The following is an 18,486-nucleotide window of genomic DNA, read 5'->3' on the forward strand; positions in this document are numbered from 1 at the left end:
AAACAGTGCGTATTGCTGCACTGCTCAGATGTGTGTATGCGCGCTCTCGCTCTCGCACACATGGCGAGGTATTAGGAAAAAAAAGACGTGATTTGAGAAACATAAAAGATGGTATTTATTTATGCTGTACAGTCGTCGCTTAAGGCGCTTTCGGGCTGCTGCGTCTGATGGATCTTAGAATTGGCCATCGCTGCCCCAGGAGGTCTTGACGGTATCCTCGTTCCAGTCCTCAACACCGCCGACGGTCTCGGCAGCGACCTCATCGGCCCAGTTGGTGGTCTCCTCGACGGGATGGTCGACGGCCTCCTCGATTTTCGGTGGTGGCAGCAGCTCCTTGGCAGCGGCGGCCTCCTCCTTCTCAGCCTCCTCGGGATCGCGATAGAAGAACAGATCCACGACCACGGGCCATTCGGTTGTGCGCGAAATGGTGCCGCGCAGGCGGAGCACCTCACGTGCCAGCAGCCACCACATCAGACCAATCGAATGCGGCGACTTGTTGTTGCACGGAATCGCAATATCGATGTAACGCAACGGCGAGTCCGTATTGGTGAAGGCGATCACGGGTATGTTCACATACGAGGCCTCCATAATGGGCTGGTGATCGGTGTTGGGATCGGTGACAACCAGCAGACGTGGCTCGCGGAAAGCGGGCTGGATCTGATTGGTGAAGGCGCCGGGTGTAAAGCGGCCAGCAATGGGCGTGGTGTCCGTGTACTTGGCGAACTTCAGCACGGCGCGCTGGCCAATGGGACGCGACGAGATGACGAAGACCTGCCAGGAGGAAACGGGCGCATTAAAATAGTGCATAATATATATACAACAAATGGCTATTTAAATCAAATACATTTGGCGCGCGCACATTTAACAGCGACGAATCTGCAGTGTGACCAGCTGTGATCAAACGCAAAATCCTTGCTTTCTGCGTGCGCGCGTGTTGAGTGTGTCGCGTTGCGGCGTGTCAGCTGTGAAGTTGAAATCATTGCATTTCATACCCGAAAGATTAGATAGGAATCATCATGTGCAGCAACGCGAGAGGAGTCCACACATCAACAAGTATTTGCTTTAAAAGAAACGTATATAATTCGCTTTGCGACTTACATCGGAGGCATTCTCAATGGCGACAATGGCGCGGGCAGCCAGTACCAGCTTCTCCCAGGTCTTGCCCAGATTGATGATATTGACGCCATCGGCACGACGCTTGAACACGTATTGCTCCATCTGGAAGTTGACGTTCTCCGAGCCCAGATGGGTGGTGGCGACCAACATTTTTGTAATGTCATCCTCTTTGAGGGACAGTATATCTAAGCCTCCCGACATTTTAACGTGAAAGAGTTACGAAACCTGTAAGTAATTGCAATTAATGTTTTATCCGTGCGAACATAACCTCAAATTCTCAAATGTACACGTGCCACACAAATTAACGAAAATAACATTGAAAAGCTGCCAAAAAGCAGAGACTATTTGCAAATAACTGCAACAGTTGCAGAATTTGTCTAGTTTTCAGCAGTTTTTCAATAAAACTATTATTTTATATCGAAATTAAGAGAGTTAAACAATTTCTTCAGTCCACTCACGTTCTGGATGCCGCTGGGAGCGTTGACAAAATGGACGAGTGACGGTCGGCGTGCGCTACACTTTGACAAAGAGCTAGTGTTGGAAAATACACATAGGGCGTGATTTAGCAGCACTGTCGCGCAGAGATGCGTGTCGAAAAGCTAACTGTTATGGCAAATGCGTTGCATAAACTTTGGCTGTTTGTCGCGCTGCAACGGGCCGTTAACTTTCCCAGTATTTTGAATTTGATTTTGAATTTGGGCGCAATGCGATTTGCAGCTAGTTCTGAATAATAGAAATACAATTGAAATACGATTTTGTTTCTGTTTTTGTATACACATTTATTGCAAGTTTTGTTTTGTTAATTTTTCGTACCTTTTAACCTCCATTTAACTACCACATCAATGCATATATGCCAATATTATTTAATTTATGTGAATTTAGTTCTTGTTTGGTTTAAAAAATTGTTTGTTTGTTTTTTTTTTCTTTAGTTTTTTTTTGGCAACTTTGAAATACATTTCGTTGTTGGTTGCAACAATGCATTCTCTCATTTTTTGCTTGTTTGTTTTGTTATTATTATGCAATATTCGTATTATTTTTGTTGTTGTTGTTGTTTTTGTCACGTGCATTAGTTTAAAAGGAATATATGTACATACTTGAGAGCGAACTTTGATGTATGACATACACATTTAGTTAAATATTCAATTTATTTAGTTCCATGCTTAAAATTGTGTGTATGTGTGTGTGTGTGTGTGTGTGTGTGTGTGTGTGTTGCGTTTGCTTTATACATTCTTTTAATTCTTTCGTTTAATTTGCTTGTATATTTGTTTTAAACATTTATCATTTATCTATGTGTGTGTGTGTGTGTGTGTGTGTGTGTGTGTGTGTGTGTGTGTGCGTGTGTGTGTTTCGCTCATTTACGTACTCGTAACTTAATAACATTAATACAAAAAAAAAAACAACATTTTGTATACATATACATAAAACATTTGTGTTTTCTTTTTCGGTTTTCTTTTTTCTTTTTTGTTGGTTTTTTCACGACTTAGCTTAGTTTTTCCTTTGGGTTTAGTGTTAAATTACTAACTACTTATACAATGTAATGTTAACTTGTTTTACTTGTTTTAATTTGTCCGTAAAGTTTTCGTTTAAATACTAAATTTTTAGTTTTTCCCAATTTTCCAATTTTCCACTCTCCATTTTCCATTTTCCATTTTTCCCTCATTGCCTGTCTTCTGCTTTAAATCTGTGAACAATTTGTCTTCAAAAATATATACGTAATAATTAACATTTCGCTATTTTTTTTGCTTTTCTTTTTGTTGTTGTTGTTGTTGTTGTTGTTTTTCTTTCTCTCTCTCTCTCTCTCTCTCTGTACTCGTAATCGTGTATAAAATATTTTTACTACAAAAAATCACTCTTTGCAAATAAAACTCAATGCAATTTGTTTTCCTCTTATTACTGTTAACATTGTTTGCTTTTCCATATTTTTTTTTCTTTTCATTTTCTTTGTTTTTTAATTGTTTTTGTTTTGATTTTTGTAACATAACAAGCTTAAAGCGATTACATTTAGTAATTAATTAATTAATAGAGTTCCAACAATCCAATTGTAGTAGACAGAAATCAAGAAGAAGCACGCGCATGTTTGCCAGTGCTGCCAATTTCGCAGAAATTGGCCTTTTTTAGAGATCTTCAGCAGAAACTGGCTGAATTTTAAACCGTTTTAGCGATTTCTTGTCTGTTTTGTGGCCAGAAATCGTATTTAGCTACTTTTAGCTGTTTTACCAATTTACCAGAATTTGGCCTTTTTTAGAGATCTTCAGCAGAAACAGGCTGAATTTTAAACCGTTTTAGCGATTTCTTGCCTGTTTTGTGGCCAGAAATCGTATTTAGCTACTTTTAGCTGTTTTACCAATTTTACCAATTTACCAGAATTTGGCCTTTTTTAGAGATCTTCAGCAGAAACTGGCTGAATTTTAAACCGTTTTAGCGATTTCTTGCCTGTTTGTGGCCAGAAATCGTATTTAGCTACTTTTAGCTGTTTTACCAATTTTACCAATTTACCAGAATTTGGCCTTTTTTAGAGATCTTCAGCAGAAACTAGCTGAATTTAAAACCGTTTTTGGCTATCTCTTATTTAGCTACTTTTAGCTGTTTTTAAGATTGCAGTATTTCTTTGTCGCGGCGCTTGGCAACACTGGTTTGCATGTGTTTTTGTTTATATTCGTGTGTACCAGGGCTGCAAACCGTATCAGGGCTGCAAATTTATCTCATCATATTTGGAAGCTAACAATTTTGGCTTGAACTCAAATTTAGAGATTTTTTTTGCGAAGAATAACATATTAAATTTGATTAAAGTATACGAAATTAGCGTTTGCAGCCCTGGTATGCGTGTTTTGGTAGCCCTGACTGAACCAGCTTCTCGGCATATTTCAGTATTTGATAAAGCTTAAAATATTTCCCTTTCGACACTCTAAACATTTAGAAGACACACACAAAACGTAGATCAACACAAACATTTAAGTATATCAATTTTTTAGCTTTGATTTTGTTTAATGAAAAATGTTTATATTTAGGGGAGTTTTTTTTTTTTTTTTTTTTTGTTAAATTTTCGATTTTAAAGTTTTACGCAATTCGCCGATTTATTTAGGTTTTTTTTTTTTATTTATGTTTCTAAGTTTTTAAATATTTGTTTTTATACTTTTCAAGCAATTGGGGTTTTTTTTGTTTTTTTTTTGGTGCTATATCCCGTACCCAGGCGAGTGTGAAAACAAGGTTCAAAATCAAAATCAAGTTTTGAACTAAAGATGCAGTGTTAACAAACAGCATGCACAGTCTAGTCAAAGTGTTGGAAAGCGCTCAGACATGCATTCGCAGTTCGTTTCGACTGTGTTTAGCCATATTGGCTGCTGAACAGTGTTGTGAAACAAAAACGGATACGTGTTGTGCAACGCACACGCTTGCCAGTTTGCTGAACAGTGTTGTGAAACGCACATGCATGCATGTACTTATTGTTTTTAGTGTTAACTGAGTACAGTCAAAGTGTTGGAAAACGCTCAGACATGAATTCGCAGTTAGTTTCGACTGTGTTTAGCCATATTGGCTGCTGAACAGTGTTGTGAAACAAAAACGGATAGGTGTTGTGCAACGCACACGCTTGCCAGTTTGCTGAACAGTGTTGTGAAGCGCACATGCATGCATGTACTTATTGTTTTTAGTGTTAACTGAGTACAGGGATACAACGTTTAAAGTGGCAACCCTGCAGAAGCTTTAGGTGTGTTTATCCAACAATTACGTATTCTGTGCTCGCCTTGCCAGGGTTGTTCAACTTTCGGTATTCCGAGTATGTTTTTCTCAAAGGGGCAAAAGAAAATGGAAAAGCCTGCACTACATGCGATCGAAGAGTTAACTAATTGATCAGTTTGGCAAATTAAAGTGAAAGCGGAATTGAATTTAATAAAGATTTCTCTTCAAGTTGAGGTTATGTTTTTTCTTTTTATATTACTTTCTTTTCTTTTATCGTTTTAAGCACTTGTTTATCCAAAAAATCAGGAGAAAAAAATGTATATAGTATATGTATATATAAATTTTGGATGCATGTATATATATATATATGTATATATATATATATAGATCAATAATTGTATGTATATGTACGTGTATATGCAATAACATTCATATCGTAATCATAATAATTAAGTAAATACATACATATAAATATGTTTTAATGTGTATATGTTTAGCAATGCGTAATTCTCAATTCTCAATTCTCAATTCTCATTTCTCAATTCTCATCGCCCTTGAGCCTTGCCTGGAAGTGTTCGCAGTTCGATTTCCAACTCGATTCTCACTTTGTATATATATATGTCATTTCATATATATATATATATGTGTGTGTATATATATATCGTTTCACATTTAATTAGTTAGTTATGCCTTTGTGTATAATTTATTAAATACTTAGGAAACAACAACAAAAAAAAAAAACACATTTACATTTACGCTTGTTTTGTTAACATCATGTCACAGTTCCATCGAGAAACAATTACGTGTGCTCTAGTCGAGCGTGCCCGACTAGCAGATGCCCCGTACCCAGATTTCAAGCTTCTTCTTCCTTTCGCCCCATACTACGTATGCGAAATGCAAGCTGTGTTAACTTCGGTGCCTGTAGTCCGATCTTTATCAAGTTTTCAGGGTTTCAAAGCGTAGGGCTGTACCTGAAAGCTGAGGTTCTTCCCAACTTTAGGCAGAATAGTGAAAGGTATCTAAAAAGTGAACAAAGCCTGAATATCGATAATTATCGATACTATGAAGAAGGTATCTAAAAAGTGAACTTTGAGTAACGCCTGAAGAACAAAGTCTGAAAATCGATATTTATCGATACACCTAAAATAGAAGGTATCTTAAAAGTGAACTTTGTCTTGCCTGCGTATGCTCTCGCGAGAACCTACCCATAAAGTTTGGTTTATTTGGCTCTGATAATCTTCGAGTTATGCCAGAAACACATATTTCGAAAATCGATACTTATCGATACTATGAAAAAGGTATCTAAAAGTGAACTGTTTTTTTGCCTGCATAAAGTTTGGTTCATTTGGCTCTGATAATCTTCGAGTTATGCCAGAAAAACAAAGTCTGAAAATCGATACTTATCGATACCATGAAAACAGAGGGAGATATCGATTAAAAATGAATCTGCATATGTTATTGTTAGATTTGACGGACGGACATCCGGACTTGGCTGGATCCTCTTCAAGATTCTCACCTTTTGCCTGTTGCACACAGTTTTGCAAAAAGATTATATAATTTTTTGTACACATTTTCAAGTTCAAAAATTTCAGGTTCAGGGCATGCAAATAACAACTGAGACCGTTTTTTGTTTTGTTTTTGTTAACATTTAAAACTTATTTTTAAGCATGTTTGGCTTTTCGGATTCACGTTTAGTTTTATACAAATGTTTTTCTTTTTTTTTTTGCTTTGAATTTCTTTTAAATGTTGTCCTTAGACTGAACTTCTTTTTTCATTTTCCTCCTGTCTAATGTTTGTTTTTTTTTTCGAGTGAGGCGCTTTGGGCGTTGGTTTTGTTTTTTTATACGTTTTAGTTTTAAATTGTTTTTGTAACTTTTAAAAAGCTTTCAGTTTACATTTATTTGAAACATTTCTTTAATTGCCATTCGGCATCGTTTTGATTAAATATACACCTATATTTGTATATATATATGAAGAGTTTTGCAGAGTTTGTCCTTTTTTTGTTTTCCAAAAAAAAAACAAAACATAAAAAATCATTTCTTCAATTACAGATTGATTGAAGATGATTGATGCTGCGGGCAGGACTTAAATGTTTTCAATATTTTGGAATGCAGGATTAGCGGCAAGGCCAACAATATGATTCATTTCCAAGCGCTTCAGAGCACCGTTTCCATTTCGGCGATTTCCGTTTTGTAGGACCTTTCGATTTTTGGCAGCAGTTTGGCAGCAGTCATCGGAAAATGTGAAACGAGATTCCGAAAAGTTAGTCGAATATAAAAATAAGACACACACGAACACAGACAGAGACATATGAATATTGTGCAATTACATTATGCATGCGAGTGCAATGGGAAAGGACAGGAAGGTAAGTGAAAAAAACTATTACAAATTGAACAAGCTGGTCGAGTCGGGTATGTCCGACTCGCAGATACGCATTACACATACATTCTTCTTCCCTAAGACCTACTTAAGAAATGCTCTCTTAATATATATATCTTCGGTGCTTGAAGTCCGATCGTTATGAAATTTATCGGGGATTAAGCATGACATGCAAGGTGTGCATATGCCCCTACCTTTACACATGCGTTGTTTCTTTTTAAATTATGGAGGTAATGGAGGCGCTCTTAAAAAAGTAAAACGTTTTCTATGTCTATATAAAAACTATATAATCTCGTATAACAATGAGTTTGATGTAGCTAGCTTTTGAATGCTTGTAAACAGCAACCTTCCCTAATCGATATTTATCGATATTATGACAATTGGCAGGAGATTTTCGAGCACTTTGATTAGATTGAGTCAGCTTGTGATCCCGTTCCCATTTAAGCAATGCTTTCTTTGTTAAACTCGGTCCTTATAGTCCGATCGTTATGAAATTTATCGAGGGTTAAGCATGACATGCATGGTGTGCATATGCCAGGTCTCATGTCTCTACCTTTAAGCATGAGTTGTTTTTTTCAACTCTAGGGGTAATTCAGGAACTCTTTAAAAAGTCAAATATTTCTTATGTCTATATGCTATACGAGCTTGGTTTATCCTTCCTCTTGAATCCTTCTAGTTGTGCTTAAGAACCTTGTTTCCAAAATCGATATTTATCGATATTATGACACTTGCTAGCAGATATTCGACCTGATTAAGAATACTTTGAGGGGTTAATATTTCTTATGTCTATATGCTATACGAGCTTGGTTTATCCTTCCTCTTGAATCCTTCTAGTTCTGCTTAAGAACCTTGTTTCAACAATCGATATTTATCGATATTATGACAATTGGTAGGAGATATTCGACCTGATTAAGAATACTTTGAGGGGCTATCTGCCGAATACAGTTGCCCATCATCAATATGCCCCTTTTAGCAATCCTCAATGGGTTCAGGGTATAAAAAAGTGGTTCATGTGGTTCATTAGGGGAGCGCCATTATCCACTCGGTAAACATCGGAGCAAATCGATGGCATCAGTCATCATAGTGGGCCATCAGCTGGTCCATGGTCCATGGAAAACAAACGCGTGTCGGTCATTGCATGCGCATTAGTTGGCACACACACACACACACACACAGATGCGGATGCGGATGCGGATGCGAGGCTGCTCCAGATGGAGCACAGCATCAAGCAGAGGAGAAGCGATGCGAACATAACATCATCAATCAATCATCGATGAGGGGAAGAGCGCATCACCCAAGGGTTCAGCATGTAAATAAATTAGTGCCAAAAAGTGAATGTGAACATAGAACAAGTAGAGGAGCACGAGTTAAGGCTGCCCGACTAGCAGATACCCTGTGCACTCAGCTTAGTCGCTTCTCTCTTTTTTTGAATAGGTTTTGTGTTTGCTTTTTGGCAGTAAGAAGAGGGTAGTAAAATACCAATGCATGCCATATGTGTGCCTGACCTAAAAGCGATATTTATCGATTACGAGACAATTGAAGGAAGAACGTGAAAGCTGTCCAAATACTGAAGTATTCATGAGTTGCATATCGTATATTATATCAAATGTGGAGTCTATAGCGTGTAAAGGTTATGTTTAAAAAGCCATCTCCCAAAATCGATATTTATCGATATCATGAAAATGGTGGGAGATATCGACAAAAATATGATTGAATCCTTTTTTGAATGACATGACTAGAATATATGCTTATATTTATGTTTAAAAAGCCATGTCTCAAAATCGATATTTATCGATATCATGAAAATGGTAGTAGAAATCGATAATAATATGAGGAACTCCTTCTTCGTATGACATTATTAGAATATATTTTTTTTTGTTTTTTTTTTATATATATGTTTAAAAAGCTAAAGCTAAAAAGCCCCAAAATCGATATTTATCGATATCATAAAAATGTTAGAAAATGTCGTCAAAAATATGATAAAATCCTTCATCGTGCTTATGTTTAAAAAGCCATCACTCAAAATCGATATTAATCGATATTATTATAAACTCGCTGTTCGTATGACATGACCGGAATATATATGAGAACTTTCAAGTCTCTAGCTCAAATAGACAGACAGTCGAACATCGACTCGGCCTTTTATGTTGATCCCGAATTAATATATTCCTGGGTTGCCTGCATCTGTCTGTTACATCAATTTGCATACCCATTTTTTTGTGGCAGTTTTCAGTAGTTACAGGGTATAAGAATAGTTGATTTAAAGCAAACAATGCATGAGCATGCACATGTGTGTACACTATGTTTTTGTATGAGAGGGAGCTGCAAATATTCATAAGTTCGATGACTAAATATTGTCTACAGTTTGATGTTAAATATTGTCCGGAATCTGTGGCATCTGGATGTGTTTCTGGGCGAGTAATTGTGCGGGCTCGTTTCGAGGGCACAAAACACATTTGAATGGGGGCCAGCCTCTGTAAACCAGAACACATGTTGCTAAAAAACAACAGACAAAGAAGAAGCACAACGAATACAAGACATATTCGCCGTCTATCTGGCCCCAACCAGGCCCCTACCATGCCCCTACCGTGTCCCTACCGGGTCCCTTCCATGCCCCTACCATGTCCCTACCGTGTCCCATTGTTGGGCCGTCTATCTGGCTCTTTGGCCCCAACCAGGCCCTAACCATGCCCCAACCATGCCCTACCGTGTCCCTACCATGCCCCTACCGTGTCCCTACCATGCACCGTACCGTGTCCCATTGTTGGGCTGCTGCCGTTGGCAAAGTTTTTGGAATCTTTTCCTTCTTTTCTTTTACTTTCATTTCACGTGGGATGAATATAAATAAAAACATACATAATGTATGTATGCATATGTGGACGTGTACTTATGCAAATGCATTCATATTTTTGGCATATATATTTTGGTTGTTGTTTCGCAAAACTTTTTGGCGGTTTTATTCATGCGCTTAATTTGCCCAATTTGTTGAAAAGTTTTCACCCGAATTTTCGTGGCATGCAGCTTAAACATGCCACGCCCCGCCCGCCCCCCGCCACTTAAAAAGAAAAACATAAAAGGGCTGTGTTTCGCCTAATCCGAAGCGTGAGCTGAAAATGTAAACATCATTCACTGACCTGGCAAAACAATTCGCCCTCCAAATCATCTAACACATGTTCATATGCAAATTTATGCCACAAACAGACCGCGACCCCCGACAAAATCCCGCCCCCTCAAAAGTTGGTAGAGTATTTCTGCTGTTTGCCAACTGCTGCTCATTGTTTAAACAATAAGTGCAGCTGATACTTTTCATGCCGCAACACAAAAATACATTTAGCAAAAATATTAAAATTATAAAATATATAAAATAAGCGAGAACTTTGCAGTCGGGTGCAACAGACTGCGTCATACTCGCTCAGAGTCCAATATTAAAGCCTGATACCACTGTCAACATTCAACATCAAAATGACAGATTTAGGTGCCAAATGGATCAAGAGACCAAACCATGAAATAAGGGCTAAGCCTCGTGAATATCGGATGAAATTTGACCGAGTTATGGGGGTGGGAAATTTCGACCTATGTATGTCTATATAGTAAGATTGGGGTAAGATTTTGAAGCGAATTTCGACTAAAAAATATATGTTCAGATTTGAATGCCAGATTAATCTAGAGGGAAAACCATGAGCAAAAAGTCAAACCTCGGGCAAATCTGATGATATTTGACAAAGTTTGGGGTGGGAAATTTCGGCCTATGTATGTCTAAATAGTAAGATAAGGGTAAGATTTTGACATGAATTTCGACTAAAAAATATGTGTTCAGATTTGAATGCCAGATTAATCTAGAGGGAAAACCATGAACAAAAAGTCAAACCTCGTAAAAATCGGATGAGATTTGACCGAGTTATGAGGGTGGGAAATTTCCGCCTATGTCTATCTAGGAATCTTGGGGTAAGATTTTGACATGAATTTCGACTAAAAAATATGTGTTCAGATTTGAATGCCAGATCAATCTAGAGGGAAAATCATGAGCAAAAAGCCAAACCTCGGGCAAATCGGATGAAATTTGGCCAAGTTATAGGGGTGGGAAATTTCGGCGTATGTCTACAGAGGATTCTTGGGGTAAGATTTTGACATGAATTTCGACTAAAAAATATGTGTTCAGATCTGAGTGCCAGATTAATCTAGAGGGAAAACCATGAACAAAAAGCCAAATTTCGGGCAAATCGGATGAAATTTGACCGAGTTATGAGGGTGGGAAATTTCCGACTATGTCTATTTAGGAATCTTGGGGTAAGATTTTGACATGAATTTCGACTAAAAAATATGTGTTCAGATTTGAATGCCAGATCAATCTAGAGGGAAAATCATGAGCAAAAAGCCAAACCTCGTAAAAATCGGATGAAATTTGACCGAGTTATGGGTGTGGGAAATTTCGACCTATGTATGTCTATATAGTAAGATTGGGGTAAGATTTTGACATGAATTTCGACTAAAAAATATGTGTTCAGATTTGAATGCCAGATTAATCTAGAGGGAAAACCATGAACAAAAAGTCAAACCTCGTAAAAATCGGATGAAATTTGACCAAGTTATGGGGGTGGAAATTTCGGCTTAGGTCTATAAAGGATTCTGGGGAAAAGATTTTGACATGAATTTCGACTAAAAAATATATGTTCAGATTTGAATGCCAGATTAATCTAGAGGGAAAACCATGAACTAAAAGCCAAACCTCGGGCGAATCTGATGATATTTGACCAAGTTATGAGGGTGGGAAATTTCCGACTATGTCTATCTAGGAATCTTGGGGTAAGATTTTGACATGAATTTCGACTAAAAAATATGTGTTCAGATTTGAATGCCAGATCAATCTAGAGGGAAAATCATGAGCAAAAAGCCAAACCTCGGGCAAATCTGATGATATTTGACCAAGTTATAGGGGTGGGAAATTTCGGCCTGTGTCTATTTAGGATATAGGATAGGCAAATTGTCGTTATGGCCGTCGGGTAGAGATGGTGGCAAGTATTGCGGGTCGGCATGGGTTCAAGTCCGTTTGGGGAGAATTTATTTAATATTTTTAAAATAAAATAATTGAATTTTCTTATTACTGCTAAAGCGAGCGCGCGCTCTTAGTGCGAGCTACATTTGGTGCTGGTAGAAGAGGGTTCAGGGTATCCGCTAGTCGGGAACTCCCGACTAGAGCCTCTTACTAGTTTCTGTTTAAAATATCTACTTTCGGAGACATGCTCACAGTGAAGGAGAGCTTGGAATTCGTTTCTGTTTATCAAGATATTTTCTGATTCATAATTCTTCTCACATATTCGTTAAGGGTATTTAATCTGCGGCGTGTCGTTCTTGCCTTAAATTTAAATATATTTCTAATTGACTGTGACTGTCCAATTAAGTATGAAACGCCGTTTTCTGGAATAATTATTTTACTGCCAAAATTCATGGCGAAATGACAAAAAGTTTTTGGAGACACGTTAAGTACACAAATCCCCAACCTTGGTAACTTTTTGGTCGAAACTCGAGCGATTCTCACGGTTGATGGCATTTTTTGGACGCGGCATCGATTGAATCTGCATAAAAGTGATGCATTTCTCTTTTTGTTAATCCCCGCAACGAGCTGGACGCATTACACAACCAAGAACAGAAAAAGGGCCACTGATTTTGATTTGATTTGATTTGCTAATCTCGGCAGGTTTTGTGCACTGGACGAGTTTGGGGTTTGGTTCATATGCAAATGTTTGTGGCCCAAACGCGTAACCTATGCTCCTTCGGTCCGCTCGGCTTGGTTCGGGCTCGGTTCGGGCTCGGTTGCAGGCCAAATCCAAATGAATGACAACAGGAACTGTCGGAAATTGTCCTGCTGGTGCGACTATGACAGAGACTTTGAACGGAAGGACAAAGGCAGAGGCTGCTCGTCTAGTGTGCGTCAGAAATCAGGAAGGACGACATAATTTAATAAAGTAATTTCCATATATTTTTATTAGGCCAGGCGGAAGGCAGCTGCACATAGTCATTTTGCCCCGCAGGAGGCCAATAAGTAAAAGTGACCCGACTTGCAGATACCCTGAACCCAGCGCCAGGCAAAGATTCTCGCTCCTTTTGCATATTGATTGTTGATTATCATCGGTGCTTATAGTCCGATTTTAATTGAATTTTCAGCGCATAAGTGTGCAAAGCCCAAGGAACATGTGTCTACCTTTAATAACTTTTACTTTTCTGAACTTTTTCCTATTAAGAGAAACATCCTCAAACTTTATATTCCATACGAAAACCTATGTACTAAGCTTGGTGTATCTAGCTCTGTTATTCTTCGAGCTATGCCCAAAAACCATGTTCCAAAATCGATATGGATTGATATTGTGAAAACGAAAGAAGCTAACGTGTGATATATTCTTGATTAAGCTCGGTGCTTAGAGTCCGATTTGTATGACGTTTCCAAGGCATGAACATGGTTCTACCTTGGATATTTCCCTTTTTCAATTTACTCGGGAGGCGTCTCCACTAAGTGAGAGATCCCTTAACTATCTTCGAGTTATTCCAAAATCTATATTCATTGATGTTATGCAAATGGAAGAAGGCATTGATATTATGAGCTCGTTTTGAATTTAAGGTCTGAACTTTCTCTAGTTCCCTAGATCGATGGGTCCATAGAGACGAAGAAGGTTTTATCTCTACGCAGTTCTGATCAAGAGTATTTATACTTCTTCCGAGGAGAACGACCATTAAAAATGTTCCTTTTCCGGGGAATAGAGACTTTACCTTGTCTCTGCTCTCGATTATATATGCTCCTTATTAGGTCAGAGGTTCGCTTCCTTCTGCGTGTTACATACTCTTGCTCAAAAATATGATACCCTTTTAATCAATTTCAATCGGTTCAGGGTGCAAATGTTATCATAATCAATTGCTTAATTAAATTACTGTCAACGGACTGCGGAAGGTGGACAGGACTTTACACAACCGAAGCTGTCAATCGATGAAGCTATTGTTGCACACACACACAGACACACAGAGACACAGAGATAGTTAACTACAAAGGGAAACTATTTGGTTGCATGCGGGATGGGGACACACACACACTGTAATAAAAAACTTACCACCTGTATAGATCTTGTGCGCTGGCAGCCAGGCTGAGATTTCCGAGCAACGGCGGTCGCTCCTTGAGATGATGATGGTTGAGCAGATCCGAAGATGAGGCCAGCCTAAGGAAAACCGAGAGAAAAAAAACCACATGGAAGATATAGAAACCATTATGATAAGTGTCTCAAGTCGAGTAGCTCACCTCAGTTGCGGCGCCTTGATGCCGTGCTTGTCCATCACCTTTTCGAGCTGACGCACCCGGAGTCGGGACATGTCCAGCTCGTGCTTGACTTTCCAGAGGTGCGTGTCGCAAATGGGATCGTTGCAGCGATGCTTCTTTAGTATTTCGGTTGCCTCGTAAACGGCGCCGCGAAAGGTCAGCGACTTGCCCATGGACAGGGAGATGAGCGCACAACAATGACCGCCATCCTTCTTGGCCAGACGCTTGCGTATGTACTTGAAGTAGACGTGCTCCAGCAGCAGCAGCAGGGCGGCCAACAGGATGCCGGCCATCAGTAACAGGAAGGCGGACAAGAACTGCTCGAGGGCCAGCGGATCGGAGGACTTGTGCTCCTGCTTGCCCGGCCGGCAGGTGCCTGTCATCCAATAGCGACGCAATCGCTCCAAATCGCCATTGGCCCGGAATTCCAGCAGACGCTTGTTGAACATCTGCACGTACTTGGAGTTGCGGCTGAACGCCAAGCCATAGCCTGGAGAGCGTCACGGAGGATTACAGGATTACAGGCAGCAGGACGGGTACGGGACGTCAGCACTTACCGGTCATGGCGTACCAGCTGCCGACGGTCATCAGGCGACAGTCCTCGTCCTGGGCAACCAAATAGTCCAGCACGGTGCCGTCATAGATAAACGAGTCCAGGTTGCCATTCAGCACAGCGGCAACGCCATCGGCAACGCTCGTCTTATTGTATCTGCGGCAAGGTATAACAAATTCGGCTTCAGATCAAAGAGAACCCTCCATACGATCACTTGGTACTCACTGCTTCATGTAGTAATGCATCTCCTTAAAGTATTTGTGAATGGTGGAATCCGTGTGGCTATAGGGTATTGTGCCGAACTTGAATGAGGGCTTGTGCGAATAGGGATGCACCAGGCGGCTATCGTTGAGTCCACTAAATTCGTGAAACTCCTCTCTGCAAAGAGTTGAGCGTGTCGAGTGTTGAGTGAGGCGCCGTAGCCGTAGAGTTGGATACCAACCTGGTTATCATGAAGGCCGCCAGGTTGGCAGTGTAGATGGCAAGGAAGACAACGGCGAACAGAGCCCAGACATTGGTCATGAAGCGCGAGGTGAAACCGCGTGGGGAGTCCACGTGAACGGCCGCTTGGAAGAGAACCGCCCAGACAAGCCAGTAGGTGCGAAACAGCGAGAAACGGTAGGGTGTGACGTTTGTGTTCTGTAGGTACAGCTTCATGTCGTAGCCGCTGGGCGACAGCCACTCGAACAGGAATATCATGAACGTGGCTGCCTGAATGGCAACGATGCCAACCTGTTGTTGTGGGGAGTGGGAGCAAGCAGGAAGGAATGGACGAAATGGACGTAGCGGTACGGCACAAGCGGTACGGCACAAGGCGAAGGCAGAAGAGAGAGAGAGAGAGAGAGAGAGCGTATAGAGTAGAATAGTTGAGGGACTTACCGGACAGAGAGTAGTTGAGACCAGTTCGACTTACCAGCATCCAAGAGGCCGTATCGAAGGGCTCCAGAAAGGCCGTGGGCGAGATGATGCCGGTGCGCTTAGCGACGACAATGGCAATGCCCGTCTCCATGAAGGGCTCGCTAAAATCGACGACCGCTTCGCGCTCGGTGTTGATCATGAGAGATGTGAGGACCATGTCCGTCTTGCGGTTAACCAAGTCGGCAATTAAACCATTCCATTTACCATTCTCAAGTGTACCCCATTTACCATCTTCAACCCGTACCAGCTCGTAGGTGAAGCCCAGTTCTTCGGCAAACTTTTCGAGCAGATCAATGCAGAAGCCGCTGCAGCATTGATAGAAGGACTCGTTGCGGTGTGCTTGACCCACATCAATATCGGCGGCCATCTCGTGATCGGCCGCCACACGGCAGAGCACACCGCGGTCCATCAGACACTTGCCACTCACTGGATCGGCGGGTGACAGATTGATATAGGGTGCCTCCTCGAGGAATGTGATCTTTAAATGGAATTTCTCGGGCACACCTTGCGGCGGAGCGTGCGAGTTACCTGGCCACGCAATGTCGCGTATATCAAGCTTCTGTGTCTCCCACGACTTCCAAACGCCAATCTGCGCGTGAGTGAGTGTGTGAGTGAGTGTGCCCCCCCAAAGAGGAAGAGTAAGAGCAATTATACAAAAGCGTGAAATGTGGAAGGTGAAAGGTCGTGGATTGTGGTAGTGTACAGTGAGGCATTGTGTTGCGAGTGCCAGAGAATAAAGTTAAGTTAAGTGTAAAGTGATTCGAGTGATTGGAACCATGCATAACGCTTCACATACCTCCTCCCAGACGAGATTCTTATTGTTGGCGCTGGGCCGCAGATTCATGATCTTTAGCTCGGCGGACTTAAGGTCGCCATCGGCGGTAAACTCAATATTCGGCTTGTTCAGGTCCCCCTCGATCGACACGTTGCGCAAATACTTAAAGAAGCTAACCAAACAAATTGAGCAAACTAAATTCGATTAGAGATTTTGTCGATACTCACATCTCGCCGTTGTCCCAACGACCGCGACCCTCGTCCTCGCACGATAGCGACTGGGTGGTTAGACGGCGATCGCGATTCGCCGGATCGGTTAGATACGCCTCGACGCCGTAGCTGTAGATCTTGATGGCATTCGAGATCTCGTTCATTAGCGCCGCGCTGCTCGTATCGAAATGGACGCCCAGCATGCCGACCGGGAATTGGGAGTGCGCATCCTTCTTCTCGATCACCGACTGGCTGACGACCCATACATAGTTCTCACCCGTCAACTTCATCTCCTCGGCGGCACGCAATATGGTAATGGCCTCCGTCTGTGTCGCATAGAGCAGCATGACGCGCGCCTCGCTGTTAACCAGCTCCATTAGATCGCTGGTCCGTGTGACCACAATCGAATTGAGTATGGTGAACTTGAAGTGATCCTGCATCTCGGCGACGCGCTCCCGCACCGCCTGGACAAAGTCATCGTGGCCGGCAATCTGTGACGTGACCACCGAGAACTGATGCCACTTGTAGCGCTCCAATATGCTCAACATTGCGGCGCTCTGGTGCTCGATGCTCGGCGCCAGCTGCAGCTGCAAGGTCGACTGCGACGCTCGTCGCTCCAGGCCCGAATTGTCCGCATTCCACGAGATTACCGGTATGCCCAGATATCCAGCCAGCTGCAGGAAATACTGCGCCGAGGCGGTGCTGTGCCCGAACTGTTCGTTGTTCATCATATACAGGATGGCCGACACGTTGACCCGCAGGAATTCCTTGCAAAGCGTGCTCAGGATGGCTGCAACGGGTAGGGTACAAACACATTAGCATAGGGTAATCACGCCACAATACACGCACTCGACGTGCCGCTGTGCATGACAAAGCAGGTCCCTCCATCCGTTACGGGTATTCCCCCTGCCCCAATCGAATAGACGTGCCCTCATTTAGGCACCATTCGCGCCCGCCGGCGACAATGTATGGAACACGGCCGCATTGGCTTACCCAACTGACCGGAACACATCCTTCCCACCCACCCAATCCGCGCCCTGCGCCGGCTCGTTGTGCGCCAATTAATTACAGATTAGCCAAGGCCTGAGCGTGGCTGGGTGGCAGGCATTTTGCTTTATTAGGTTATCAAGTGTCGCTGTGGGTGGGCAAGAGGAACGATTCGCACTCGCGTCTGAGGTGTTGAACGCAACTCAATTGGCGGTTAGCCTCGGGCCACGGCTCGAATTGGGGGAATCGACATTGGCTTGTGGAATTTGCCAGCAGCTGAAGGTGTATAATTTTTCTGCGGCTTCTTTTCCGGCACATATGTGTGCCGGAAGTGCCTGCCACGCCCACATTAATTGGCATATTTACATACATGTTTCGTTTAGTGCACGCTAAAAAATGTTGACTTGAAAGCATTTTGCTGTTTATTCGAAAACAATCAAAATATTGACTGAAAAGTTAAACCAATTTTGTGAGCTAAAGAAAGATTGATGGGTTGTTTTGAGAGTAAACTAAATTAACAAGCGATTTGTTGTTCGGGGGGTGTTCGACTAGCAGATACTCTGCAGACACT

At 41.6% G+C, this 18,486-nt stretch overlaps 2 protein-coding genes across 3 annotated transcripts in view; both read right to left on the reverse strand.

The window, feature by feature from the left end:
- Nucleotides 1-91: 91 nt before the first annotated feature.
- sta (stubarista 40S ribosomal protein SA) lies at nucleotides 92-1,674 on the reverse strand. Its single transcript, XM_064700311.1, has 3 exons — nucleotides 1,575-1,674; nucleotides 1,099-1,341; nucleotides 92-771 (listed from the first exon to the last, which is right to left on the reverse strand). Exons 2-3 carry the CDS (start codon nucleotides 1,315-1,317, stop codon nucleotides 175-177), a joined length of 816 nt encoding a protein of 271 aa, XP_064556381.1. The 5' UTR covers nucleotides 1,318-1,341; nucleotides 1,575-1,674; the 3' UTR covers nucleotides 92-174.
- A 5,197-nt stretch (nucleotides 1,675-6,871) lies between these two features.
- Nmdar2 (NMDA receptor 2) overlaps nucleotides 6,872-18,486 on the reverse strand; it is a 40,182-nt gene continuing 28,567 nt past the window's right edge. The window contains exons 2-10 of one of the 2 annotated variants that reach the window (XM_064700289.1): nucleotides 16,947-17,718; nucleotides 16,741-16,891; nucleotides 15,940-16,533; nucleotides 15,469-15,758; nucleotides 15,252-15,404; nucleotides 15,031-15,182; nucleotides 14,456-14,963; nucleotides 14,274-14,375; nucleotides 6,872-6,993 (exon numbers count right to left, since the gene is read on the reverse strand). In XM_064700289.1, coding sequence (XP_064556359.1) covers nucleotides 6,951-6,993; nucleotides 14,274-14,375; nucleotides 14,456-14,963; nucleotides 15,031-15,182; nucleotides 15,252-15,404; nucleotides 15,469-15,758; nucleotides 15,940-16,533; nucleotides 16,741-16,891; nucleotides 16,947-17,718 — 2,765 coding nt within the window. In that variant the 3' untranslated portion in view covers nucleotides 6,872-6,950. Of the gene's footprint in view, nucleotides 6,994-14,270; nucleotides 14,376-14,455; nucleotides 14,964-15,030; nucleotides 15,183-15,251; nucleotides 15,405-15,468; nucleotides 15,759-15,939; nucleotides 16,534-16,740; nucleotides 16,892-16,946; nucleotides 17,719-18,486 lie in introns of both variants that reach the window. The other variant, XM_064700287.1, reaches the window with a different exon arrangement.

This window comes from Drosophila montana, unplaced genomic scaffold, assembly GCF_035044405.1.
Source record: "Drosophila montana isolate Dmon_TW-CO22-7 unplaced genomic scaffold, ASM3504440v1 contig_1688_1, whole genome shotgun sequence".
Classification (NCBI taxonomy): Eukaryota; Metazoa; Arthropoda; class Insecta; order Diptera; family Drosophilidae; genus Drosophila; species Drosophila montana.